This window comes from Myzus persicae, unplaced genomic scaffold, assembly GCF_001856785.1.
Source record: "Myzus persicae strain clone G006 unplaced genomic scaffold, MPER_G0061.0, whole genome shotgun sequence".
NCBI classification, from domain to species: Eukaryota; Metazoa; Arthropoda; class Insecta; order Hemiptera; family Aphididae; genus Myzus; species Myzus persicae.
This window is the reverse complement of record NW_019103642.1, coordinates 130,601-144,482: the sequence shown is the minus strand read 5'-3', so window position 1 is coordinate 144,482 and position 13,882 is coordinate 130,601. Positions and strand designations below refer to the sequence as shown.

At 30.4% G+C, this 13,882-nt stretch overlaps 1 protein-coding gene across 1 annotated transcript in view; it reads left to right on the top strand.

The window, feature by feature from the left end:
* LOC111034962 overlaps positions 1-4,207 on the top strand; it is an 81,115-nt gene extending 76,908 nt beyond the window's left edge. The window contains exon 3 of the mRNA XM_022316417.1: positions 547-4,207. Within this exon, the coding sequence (XP_022172109.1) occupies positions 547-878 (332 nt within the window). The 3' untranslated portion in view covers positions 879-4,207. The remainder of the gene's footprint in view (positions 1-546) is intronic.
* The last annotated feature ends 9,675 nt before the right edge of the window (positions 4,208-13,882 follow it).

Genomic DNA, 13,882 nt, shown 5'->3' with positions numbered 1-13,882 from the left:
ACATTTTATTCATAATATTATGTAATAATAAACATTATCTTTCTTTTTATTATCAAAACATAATAGGTATTTAATTTTTAAATTTAACTTTAAATATTAATATTAAATTTAAAATAAATATTGTTATTAAATCTTTAAATAGTGTGATTCAAAATATATAGGTGGCCACGAGGGTGAGCGAAGACTCTTTATTTTAAAATTATATTTGTTTTTATAATTAACATTTTTTTTTTCAATATATGCGCTGATATTTATAGAATCTTATAATATGCAAAATCCTTAGAAATTTGTAAAATATGCAACATATTTTTTTAGATTTGTGCTGTATACATATTATGAAACGAATTTGCGTCGAATCAGATTTCGAATATGCATTAGGCGAGCGTATGCAGAGTTTTATGCCGGGGGAAGCTGGTGAAAATAATCAATATACAATGTATATCTATCATCTCCACACTCCCCCCTCCCCCTTCGCCATTATAATATCTAACACGGTTATTATATATTATCGCTTTTTTGTGTGTTTCCGGTACCTTTGTAACGCAGTTCAGCGGAGGAGGAACGAGAAGAACTCGCGAAAGTATGACGCCGACTCTCTGCCCAGCTACACGATCGTCACTGGACTGCCCACGTACGACGAGGCTGTGGAGCGCATGAACGGTGGCCACAACTACGGCGGCGCAGCGTCCATCCGCGACAACAAGCCGCCGTCCAAGCACTTGTCCGTCTCCGTGGTTCATATCCGGGATGACGTGCCAACGCCGCCGAAGCCCGACCCCAAGTTCGGGCTGGTGTCGCACAGCCTGTTCGTGCACGACGACGGATGCAGCCACTGCCTGTCCGTCCAGGAGCTGTTGGAGACCTACAACGTGCGATAGGCCTGCTGCACGTCCGCCCGCCACCCCGCCCTCTACCCAACACACCCAACCCCTTCACGCCCATCGCGCCGCCCGATTTAATAATTTTATTTTAATATATTATTATTGTTGCTGTTGATAGAGAATGTGACGCGATGTGACGTGGCAGACGCGCGACGTACACGTGCTGTCGCTTATGATTTTCCGCACAGTTCGCACGCCTAGAGTACAAGTGTAATATATCATAGGTATATTGTTGCCATGTCTTACGTACCACATAATCTAAACGCCGTGTCCAGAGACCCGTGTAAAGCCGATGATATATTATGTCGAGACGTGAGCCACGTACCGGCCACGACAACATTATTGGGATCGTTTTGTAATATTATATATTATTATATGCACTCTGTCGAGATTTCCCCGTCCAGCGTGTGGTGTAATTTCGTATTCTTCCTTCCCGATAAGGTCAAAATACCATCAGAGACTGCTGCAGCGAAAGTTGCAGCACGCATTGTCCAAGGGGATGGCCGATCCCTCGTCGATTCCCCATTGCTGATATTCCCATTTTACAACAGGTATAGCCCTATCGGATACCGTTTAAATTTAGAGCTTCTGTTCACTTCTACAGATCAAGTCTGTTCACAGCTACACTGAAATTCTGCATAGTCGAGCACTCGTTTTCTTAAAATAACATTTAACATTTTTTCATTCGAATTGCTAGTACATACATCAATAATTATGTACTGTTCATGTTTATTCGGACTTCATATTGCGAACCATTAATATTGCTTCAAAGAAAACTCATACACTTAACTTTAAAAACAAATTAGAAAACAGAAAATAAAATATACAAATCATAGACCGATTTGGCTCACGAGGGTGAAGGAGGAACTATATAGATACGTATATATGTAGTATCAGTATGGAAACCAAGTGAATTAACCAACACCCGAAAGAAACACAATAATATGACAAACAAAAACACGGAGAGTGGGTTCTGACAAATTTATATCAATAATTATTAGTTATTATAATACACGAATAGATGAAACCTCGTTTAAGTAATGTAATTTTTAAAACTTGATTGCTGGTAAAAATATCAAACATTATAGTTTTTTTAATAAAATACACCTACTTTTGTTTTATTGCTCCGTCACTAATGCAGCTCGACACACAAACTTACATCAAAAAATCGTCAGAACCCTCTGCGACCGCACTTGGTAACGTCATAGAATTTACATACTAGTCTGTGTTTCTCATCGAAGGATGTTCAAGCATAACTGTTGGATATTAATTGATCATCGGTTTTCAAACGATATTTTTCATCTTCATAAACAGCAAAAAAAATGTCTCATTAGTACGAAACATAATATAATTGCAACAATCGCTGTAACGGGAAATGTCATCGATGGGTTTTATTATAACATATTATTACCTATAATAACATGTCACTGGAATCTGAACATCAATTGTATACATCAAATATATAATATTATAATTTCATTGAGTGCCCTAAGGTCACGTTTTTCCGCGATTCGAATCCTATATAAATTAATATAATAGTATAGTGCTTAGTGATTTTTACGGGTAGAAAAGATAATACTACATTAAAATAAATACAAGTACGGAAATTATCGTTACACGTATTTTTGCAGTTAACTTTAGTCACCTTATTAGTGCACTTGCAGGCGACAAGGTGACGGACTCTTGTCCTCACCTCCACCCAATTGCACACCATACATTATCACGAGATACTTACGCGTTACGAGATTTCAACAATCTCATAATAACTTACTTGTGCACTACTTTAGTCGTCATTTTAACTAATATTATTGAAAATCAAATGAAATTCTTTTAACTGTAGACGATTGTACACCCCTCATATAACACAGTTGCACCGACAAAGCTCCGCCGCCGTTTATAATAAAACTATGTATTAATATTATTTTCACCGGAAAGCGAGCATTTTTATTTTCGTCAGCCAGACGACCCTTTTCTCTCGCCCCGCACATCAAAAAATGTATACCGCGGATACCTCTGTTACATGTTATATAGGGTTAGACGAATATTAATGCACTAAAATATTACACCCACACCCTCGTAAAACACATGTCGCCGGCAATCCTATGATACAGTAAAATACTATAATATAATACTGCACCTTTACGCTCCTCGAAAAGCCTTTGTGCCCGGGACTTCCGTTACGCTTACGACTTTGACTTTGAATTGTGTCTCGTTTTTTGTTTTCCGTCTACATATAATATCCGCGTATACATATATGTGTATGGCGACGTACTTGTTTATCGATCGCTCCTCCGAACGGACGAGACCATAAACATATTTTATACATTTCAATATATATTGTAATACATCGTCGCGGTGCAGAAGATAGATATTATTTAGCTAGCTGGGCGTTTTAGGTCTAAAGTGCAAAGGACCAATTGAAAAGTTCAAAATCGAAAATCCAGTGACCAACCATCGCTTTAAAAAATATTACCACACTATATTGTTTACAACTATCCCCTCATAGGCATAAAAAAATGTACCTAATTAAAAATATAACATTTTTGATTTTTGATTAATATGACAGGCGAATTGCTTTTATTTCTGTCGAGTTGCGCTCGGCACAGAAAAATGTAATTATTGCACTTGTTCGAATCACGTTGCACTCCCAAAAACCTACATCGCCACGGTGCAGTATTCAACTCCACTTAACACCTCATTTACACCTTTCTTTTTTATAAAAAATGTATAATATTATTCTCTTATACAGTTAAATTAAATCACAGCCACGTTCGCTTTTTAACGATTTGTTAATCACTCGGCGCAGACGTGAGAAAGATATCTACACGCATGCAAAATTGTATATAATATAAAATGTTCAACTAAAATTAATATGTTCTTAATATGATCCAATAGTGCAATAAACTTAATTTTTTTTAAGCCGAGTGCCAATTGAACATTTTAGCTTAGGAGAACATTTTACACGTTCCGTGAGAGGAAGTTCGGACCCCGAGTCCACACCTCTTCCTCCCCTGAATTGTGTGTACGCTTTTGGTGTTTTCCCGCTGTCTTTGCTGAATGATAAACGTTAGATCCAGGTTAATCGCATAATAGAAATAATAGCACAACACTATTTTATATTCCCTATTCCCTAACATTATTTATATATTATTATAATATAATTGTACCTACGCGGCGTTTTAATATTGTGTGCATTAGTTAGCACCAGTTTTGTGAGTTTAAATGAAATAACGCACGCATCGCCGTCGACGCTTAAAAAAGTTTGTCTTTTGGTCGAATCGTGTTCAGAAATTCTATTATAGATAGTCGCGCACCTTTATAATAAACATAATATGTATTATTATTATTATATTATGTCTAATATATAGCTTATAGTGTAGAGTTTTATTTATTTAATTATTATATTATTATTATTTTTTTGACTGCCATCGTGTAAACTATTATATGAATATATTAATTATTATTAAATGTAATATGTATTTTAATGTCAGCCGATAGAATTTCGCTTTTAACTAGCTGTAATAATATAAAGTCATTTGATTAAGAGCCAACTGTGTGTTTCATTTTTAAATTATTATATGAATAATAAACATTATAAACAAAATGATTTGTGTAATTTTTAGTCAACATTTCTACTTACCTACCACCTAACTACCGGCTTCTATATGTGTCTGTACCTGCCTTTATATGTATATAAATCAATCATCAGGTCTTATGATGATTGGGTACAAGAAACAAGTTCAGACAAAAACATATACACAGAACACGTTGTCAAAAGTCCATAATCAAGTACAAGTTTTTTATTATAATTTTCTTTTTCGTCAAAACATAAACTTGCCAGGTTGATTTAATTTGCTTTTCAAGTCATCGAGTCTTAAAAAGTATACCTGTGTTTTGACTGAACTTGTAATCTAATAGTTGTATAAAGCATGCACTAGTATACCTCCGTACAGTTGTACCTAAGTCTGAGGTTTTTTTTTTTGGTTTAAAAGTTATCTACTTAAGTACCTAACTATTATACAATAATAATTTGAACAACGATTTTGTTAATCTTTTAACTATACTTACGTTCGCTTTCATTTTTAAAATACATGTAATGTATACATATTATGTTACAGGAAATGTAAATTCTTTTAAAAAAATATTCGTTCTTAATATTATATAGGTATTCCTATTTATGTCAGTAAATTATATTGCTGAGTAATGAAAAAATTTAATTTGATTTATTTATTTTTTAACTCTCATTAGGTACTTGAAAGTTGAAAAAAATAAAAACAGGATCGCGTTATTTCCATTAAATGTTGGTAACTTTGAAACAATGAAAATTACGTTACAAACAATGTCACGTTGTACAGCAACACGTTACTATCGTTAAGTTACTCCCCAACATCGGAAAAAAAGATATAATATTTAGAAACAAATCATATAATAATCTAAAATTTTGCTTGAACATGTTCAACATTTTGACTCGACTGCGGTAGAAAGATCTCAAATTATGGTTCCGAAAAGTTCTAGTAACAGGCGAAGTACTTGATGCTTTTAATAGGTAAAAATTAAAAATTCCCCAAATTTCTTAATAGTTTTCTTAAATAGTTGTTATTTAAAATGTTCTCAAATATTTTTGTAAACCGATGGCATTTAATATATATAAAAGTATTTTAAATATTGAATACCCTCAATACTTAAATATTTACAAGGATGAAATAGAATATAATATGTACCAATAAAGTATTTAAGCGTTTTGATCGTTGTCAACATATAGGCGAATAGTCCAAATTGTTTAGCCGACTTGCATAAGCTCCTTTTAATTTTTTTTTTTTATCCTGAGGGATATCCCCTTTACAGTTAAATACTGTTATAAATTATGTTACATAAATTGCATCGTGTGCATTCAATATTTAGATATTTAACAATAGGATTAGCTGTAGACATACTAACGTATTATAGCTGTTATTTGTGGTGAATTATTAAATGGTCGAGTCATATATTATTCTCTTATTCAGACTGCGTATCGCCACATTTTCTACGTATAATAAAACAATAATTGTATCGTGTTTAATTTCAAGATTGGGAATTGGTGTGGCAGGGTGGTTGGCTGCAGTCACAGATGTAAGACTCCTGGATGAATGACCATCACCCGGGTTCTTGATGACAAATCGTTTCAACAAAACAAGTGTTTCTCGACCAAAATTTAAAAAAAATACAATTTATGATTTATTTATAACGACAGCAAAAAATGTAAAGAAAGTTTAAAAACATAATAAAGTTTGTATTTACAATAACATAAAGTATTAAAATTGTAGAACGTTTAAATGCCCACAAACGTGAAAAAGATAGATTTTTTTTAATTTTAAACCTTGCAAATTACCTATAGATTTTTCTTATAGTTATGATGGCATTTGTTTCACACTTTCACATGTATGGAATTTGATAAATCTTTAGAAATTAATAATATGAATGTTATAAATTATAATTCATACTAATAATATTATTTATTGATAATTACACTTTGACATTGGTATATTTAAATTACATAAATATGACACGTGGAGTTAAAAATATGCAATTTATGTTTTAATAATCGTGGTTTGAAAAAAAGAAATCATAATTTTTGTAAAAACCATTTATGAGAAACTTTATGTTATTGTTACCAGCTATATTATTATTAAAATTTAAAATTGAAATAAAAAAGTCGTTTACACATTTTTGAAATTTTGAAGACTTTCATAACATCTTAAAACTATAAAAATTATTTTAAAAAAACCCTTTTTTATTTTTTAATAATAACTTCCTATGAGAATAATGTTTTAAAACCCCTTTTTACATTTTCTAGCTTTTCAACGATCCAGAAACATAAGTCTTGTGCGAATCTCAAAACAGTCAAAACACAACAGATCACCTTAAATGAATAAGAATATTTTATGGTACATTTGTATTGCTATAGGTTAAAGTGATTTATTTTTTTATTAGTAAAACATTAAAATGGTCTGTCGGCCTATAATATTACTAATTAAATTGTATGATATTATGGTGATTAAAGTGTTTTATTTTACTACAGAAGGTTAAATTAATTTTTGACGAAAAAATTGCATTTGATAATATTATTGTGTGTTCAATATAATAATGTACTCTAAAAGTCTCATCAGTACTCACGAATAATATTTTTAAATTATAAAACAATTTTAATTTTTATTTATTTATTTAAATCTTATTAGTATGTTATTTCGTCCAAATTTGAATAAAAAAAGTCTGTCAAAAATAACTGTTAATATATTTTTTAGATTTGGTTACAGTATAAACTATTTATGAGAATTCTTGTTTAAAATTTTCACCATTTTGAAATTTTTTAACTACGAAATAATTTGAACATTTTCCAGATTTTGAGAACGATAAATCGATCCTATAGATTTAATACTCATCAACTACTATTATAACAACATAATATAATTAACCTTGTATTAAATGTTCAATCTTTTTGACCCAACAAATATAACACTTTATAGAATAAAAAACTAAAAAATTTCAAATGTCAAAAGTGCTTACATACTTCAAAAAAATTCCACAATAATTTTAAAATATATTAAAACTTGACATTTTCATAGGTCTATAAATAACTTAATAAGAATCATAAATTATGATTCATAATATTTCGCAAGCTACATATATTATGGTTTACCCACTTAAAAATTGCTAACATAAATATTCAATAACAATTTCATATATCTATGATTATTTTTTTAGAGTTCACTAAAACACTAAATCAATTAATTTTTTCAAAAACTGGTTTTGAGTAAACATCTCAGTTTTTCCTGGTGCTTTTGAAAAGGATTGAGCATTTTTTACTTTGGACCCCTAAAGTATCGACTAGATTCATTTTCCTACTAGAAAAAAATATGTTGAAAAAAATCAAAACATTTTTACTGTCCCAAAAGGTGCACGCATCACTGTAAAATCAATCACTTAGAATCTAATAACAAAAATTGTTATTTTTTAACTTTGTGCTAGTACATTTCTTAGATTTTTCTGAAGGACATAATATTGAGTCCTTGATAAAATTAGATATTAAACAAAAAATAACAAATTTAATTATTTTGCTCAAATTAAAAAATATTATTCGTCATTTGAGGGAACTTGAAACTTTTACGTTTATTATTATATTATACATACTACATATACAATGACATTTACGATTTACATTATTTATTATTGAATTTAAATTTAACATAATATACATTGTACAGTTACTCATTGATGAGGCATACTCTACACGACTACACCTACCGCTGTACAAAAGATCGCTTACCTAATTTCGACATTTTTTTTCATTATTCTGAAAATGTTTTATTTTGGCACTTAGTTCATATTATTATGTCGTTCAAAAGAAGTATCTGATTTAAGCCCACAGGGCAGCAAACACCTATGTGTAAATGTGTAATATAATATTATTATGTCACATCCATATCGCGTTATTATCCATTTCGTGAAATTGACGACAAGGTTACACATATACATATTATATATTTTACGAAACGTAACATCGATTTTTCCACTTCACGTGATTAATAATATCACACAATATGGATAGCATTTCACGAAATGGATACCTACCTGAAAGGCTGAACTAACAAAACTTTTTACGTTACTTATTAGATTTTGAAATCCAGTTTTGCGAAATAATGAACTTTACGTACAAACTAATTTTGTTTATCCCAATTTAATTTATTTCTCGATCCATTACTATTAATTTGACAAGTTTATTATTATTATTGAAAAACATTTTTTATTTTTTTAGATGTTTACTCATATTTTTTAATTATTGTCTACATTGGCATTTTATATAAATATATAAATAAATCTTACCTTGCATTTTATTATAATTATTAAATCGGAAATTTTAACATTCACCGATGCTTTTAAATCTTAGATACAACTCGTCACCCCACAAATCGGTGGAACAATAGTTTTATGATTCTGGTTGTGTTGGAAAAGAATACTTGCTGTACGATCTCGATTTGAGGTGCTTAGGGTGGTACTTATGTACGTGGTATAATACATTTTAAAATAATTTATTAGAAAAAACAAATAAATATCGTGCTAGTTGTTTTTCATACCTAATTATTCGGTTATGTTTTCGTGAATATTTCAAGTCATTGTTCTCATTAGTTTCACCAAAATTTTTTAAGTCGTGTATTTTTCAATTTATGTAGGTAACACTGGAGTTTGGTTTCATACTTCGAGCAGCTTTTTAAAAACGTTTGTCTGGCCACTGTTTCGAGCCTCTCTTTTTCGTATGGGTTCGTTCGGCATTTTTGCAATGTTTCGCAGCTTTGTGTTCGTGTGTCGTGTAGCATCCTCATCGTGTAGACACCGACCCCGGCAGCAGCTTTTGTTCAAAACCAAGTTTTTGTGAATTGGCTGTCAAATAGTGTAGAGGTAGTTCGAGGCTTCTGCCAATTACATATTCTTATTTGTTTTTCCAGTTTTAAGGCGGTCATAAATTCAAAATTTCACCTACAGCCAATGTGTATATAAGTGGTTTTCATTATATTTATGCTGTAAATATTATGCTGCAGCCATCCTTTTTTTTCGTGTGCTCGTGCATTGTTTGTTCGTACATGGTTAGCTTTGTTATTGTGAGTGTAATATTTTTATCGTATTTAAAAATTCTATAATTAGAGATCTCTGGTACCACTTTGTATCATAATGGTAAAGGTAAGTGATCAACTGTATACCACAAGACGTAAACATCATCCGAAGGGCCAAATTTATTATTATTATATTTTTATTTTTATATTAGGGCAAACTGTCAGTTTTTATATTATAATCAAAAAACGCTGTTACTTCTAGAATATTATTATTAAAATCATACTGTACACGTATATAATTAATGCATACTAAAACCAATAACCGTATATTAGCATTGTTATTCAGACGTGTTATTTTATTTAATAATTGAAGGCCCACAATGCAGCAGCTATTGTCCCTGTCGTGAAAGCAGCTTTAACCTCATAGTTATTGAATGCCTACTTGTGAGAACGTATTTAAAACTCGAGAACATTTTTTAAAAACAATCATATCTTTTAGTCTAGAAGTCGTATACACACATGTTATATTCTTGGAAACACTTTTATTCTACCGGGGACGATTTGGTCTTAAAAAACGTTTTATAGTAATTATCTATTCATAAGTTTCATTATTTAGATTATAATAATAATAATAATAATAACCAATAAATTTCCTCTAAATTTCTCTCTTTTACATATTGTAAAAATGACATCATTAATGTCCAAGACGCATTCTGGCAGAAGCGATCAGTGCGGATCATATTTTTTCGCTCCTACCGGGTCGTGTTCGGTGTCCTTCCTCTAAATATTATATTCATGGACCTTTTCATGTTTTGATTATCTATGGTTTTTATCGAGTGCGGAGTTGACAAGTACTATTAACCTTGTGATTGGTAAAAAAATATACAATTACAATACGATAATGCCAACGATAAACTGCCACACTTAACGAAATCAATCGTCTTAAAAAGAGATCTGACGATGGAAAATTCATATTAAAAACCAAAGCAATTACGCATAGATAGCGCTGTATGATTGAATATTCATATAAAATAATTAATAACAAAATTAAATATAAATTAGTGAAAAAACGCAAAACCTTTTTAAATAATAAATACGATAAAAAAAACCCCGAATAATATATTAGAATTGTAAATTTGTAAATAATTCATATGTATATCGTAATTAGGGCTGTGAATTTAATGCATTAAAGAACCCTAAAAATGTCAAAAATATGCACTTAAAATGCAAAAAATACATTGCATTATAAAATGCCAAAAATTATAATATAAGATTCATTTAAAATGGTTTTTAATTTAGTTTTTATATTTATACTAATATTAGGTACAGATAATATACATTAGTTCATTACATGCATAAAAAAGTGTTTATTAAATAAAAAAAAAAAAAATAAAAACATTGATTGAATTTGAATTTTCTATACTTACTTAATAGTTAATGCTATTCACCTGAAACATTGTTTAAAAATTTTAGTAATAAATAACTAAAAAATAACTTATGTTATCTAGAAATTGCCTTATTTTATCGACGTATATACAGCCTGTGTATAAAAACAAATTATTTTTTTAAAAACATTTTACTCGTCAATCGACGGAATCCGATTAAAAATACTGGAAAATGAACTAAAAAAGGAAAATATGACCAAAACAACTAAAAATCTTAAAACTCGCTAACAGTTTTTTTAAAATTTGTATAAATGGATTCGTACAACATTACATAATTCAAATTATGTACTTACAAAACTATGTTTCACAATCACCAAAAAATGCACTTTCCTACAAATTCACAGCTCTAGTCCTAATATAACATAAACATACACAAATTCCAAATATGTATATTCTAACTTTTTTACTGAATTTTGATTATAAGAATATAAGATAACATTTTTATTAAGTGATACCGACATTTCCATGATATAACTGTTTTGTGGCTTGGCGTGGCACGTTGGCTGCTACCAGTCGCGGAATGCGACTGGGAGTAAGTAACGGCCACAGCTACTAGCTCCCGGATGGGTGACCACCCGGGTTCATAGTAGTTCAAAACCTTGCCACATATACACGTGTTTTCTACCTACCGTAACAACCCTAACAATCGTAAAAACAACCTACAGTACCAACCTTACCCCTACCACAGTTTATAACCCCCACAAACTAATGGCCTTATAGTCGCCGGGCTCAAGTTCAATAAAAATAAAAATAAACTGTTTTATCTATAGGTATCCCAAATTTGGCTTTATGTCTTACTAACAATCTAGGTCCTCGAACTTCTCTTCCTATGATCGGCCCATATTTTTATATTACTGCATCCGAATTCCGTCCCAAGAACCTTTTTTTGGACCAATCCCGTCCCTATTAAAAAAAAGTTATTAACCTATTCTGTCCTAGTTTAAAAAAGGTATATACCATGGGGGGGGGGGGGGGGCAACTGGAGGCTCGAGTTACATTCTGGAATTACATCATACAATTTTAAAGTTTATTGTCTATACCAGCTTTTTCCAAACCATTTTTTTGATGAGTCACGATTCACGGTTACGATTACATGTCTTTAGTTTAATTTCTTCAGTTTTATCATGGTTGTGGTCTAAATTTTTAAAGACAATTTCTTTATTTTTTGCCGATGTATAACCTGTTATTTATTGTTTTTATTGATACTTAAAAATTCATATTATCTGCATAATTACAAGCTTAAGGAATATGAAGGAATATTTTAGCGTTTTTTTTTTAGAGCATATGAGCATCATATTTTAAGCTTTTATGAACCTAAAATTCGATCTCTAATTATTATAAAAACTTAATTATTATAAATGTACATATCTTACCAATATTTAAAATGCTTTGCATTGTTTAATTTTTAATATTTAAAATATTACCTTTTTCATAATTTTTTTTTTATGCCATCCATTTTCAATATAAAACAAATATTTAAATATAGCATGGACGTACACAATTAATAACGAATGAAAAGTTCATTTGGTTCAATGACTAAAATCATATTATCTTTATTTCTAAATAATATGGTATTGTTAAGTTCATGTTAATACTAGAAGGAATTAGTATATCCTTTCAAAAACCCGGGAAGAAACTATAGTATCTTATCTTCAAATTATATTTGTATTCTTGGGACGGAACTCGGAAGCAGCCCTGTATAGGTCTATACTCTATGCTATGGATCGATCACATGGAATTTAAAAAAAACCGGTTTTTTCGTTACCTGTACATTTTTTTATTGCTATTTCTAAATTTTTAATATCGCATTATTATCATTTTTGTTTGATAACTTAATATTTTTTTTCTTCACAATTAATTTTCTGAATAGCATAAATTTGAATTTATTTTAGGTTAGGTAATGATGGTATTCGATTATTGTTATGATAATATCTTACATAGGAAAATGGAAATATACAATTAACTGAGATCAAAGAAAAAAAGTTAGATACAATAAAACCTACTTATAACGGAATAGCTCGGTACCTCGGTTGGTATCAAATACCTATCCGTTATAAAGAAGTTTCCGTTGTATAGACTAAAATATACGGAATATAGATTATACGGTACTTGTTGTTATTATAGGTTGTAAAGATATTTCCGTCTATTGAGGGTCCGTCGTAAATAAGTTTTACTATACCTATAAAGATATTGACTATTTATGTAAATATGAATGGCTTATTTTAAATCATAATTGCTTATAAGTTATAAAGTAAGGAATCCAATGAATTAAAAAATATATCGAGAAAATCCTTGACTCAGTATACAAGGTATTAAAGCCAGACCAATAACGATAGTTTCGAGAGCCCATTTCTTCAAATAGTAAAAATGGAAATTCTTCACTAAACATATTATTATGGTATATTAAATCTGCATGTTCCAGATCCCTTTTTTTCCAAAATGGTCTTATAGAATTCCAACAGTCTATCTTTATCACCTTATCCTAAATCTTAAACAAAATGCATTGCAATTGTTTTATATTTTAGATTTTTTAATATACAGTATATTATACCAAACACTTTGCTTTGCAATTCTTAATTCATCCAAGTAATCGTAAGTTAAAATAATGTTGTAATAATATTTTAACAATCGCATGACCTAAAATAAACCATTTGCTAGTTATTTACATAAATAGTCAGTATCAATATAGGTTTAAGGTCAGGGCCCAAATTGGTATACCTTTAATCTGAGTTAATTTCAGATTTCCAATATTATGAAAATAATGAAGTACCATTATTATCTTACCCTAGTATTTACAAGGAGGAGGGGATCATTGGGTTTTTTTTTTTTCAATCTAATGTCTATTCACACTGCGACGAAATGGAGACGGACGGGAATCCGTCCGGAACCCGTCCGTGCCTGGAAAAAATATTGTTCCTGTATTTTGAAATATAAACGTTCATATTAGTCCGGAGAGAGACAGAACGGGGAA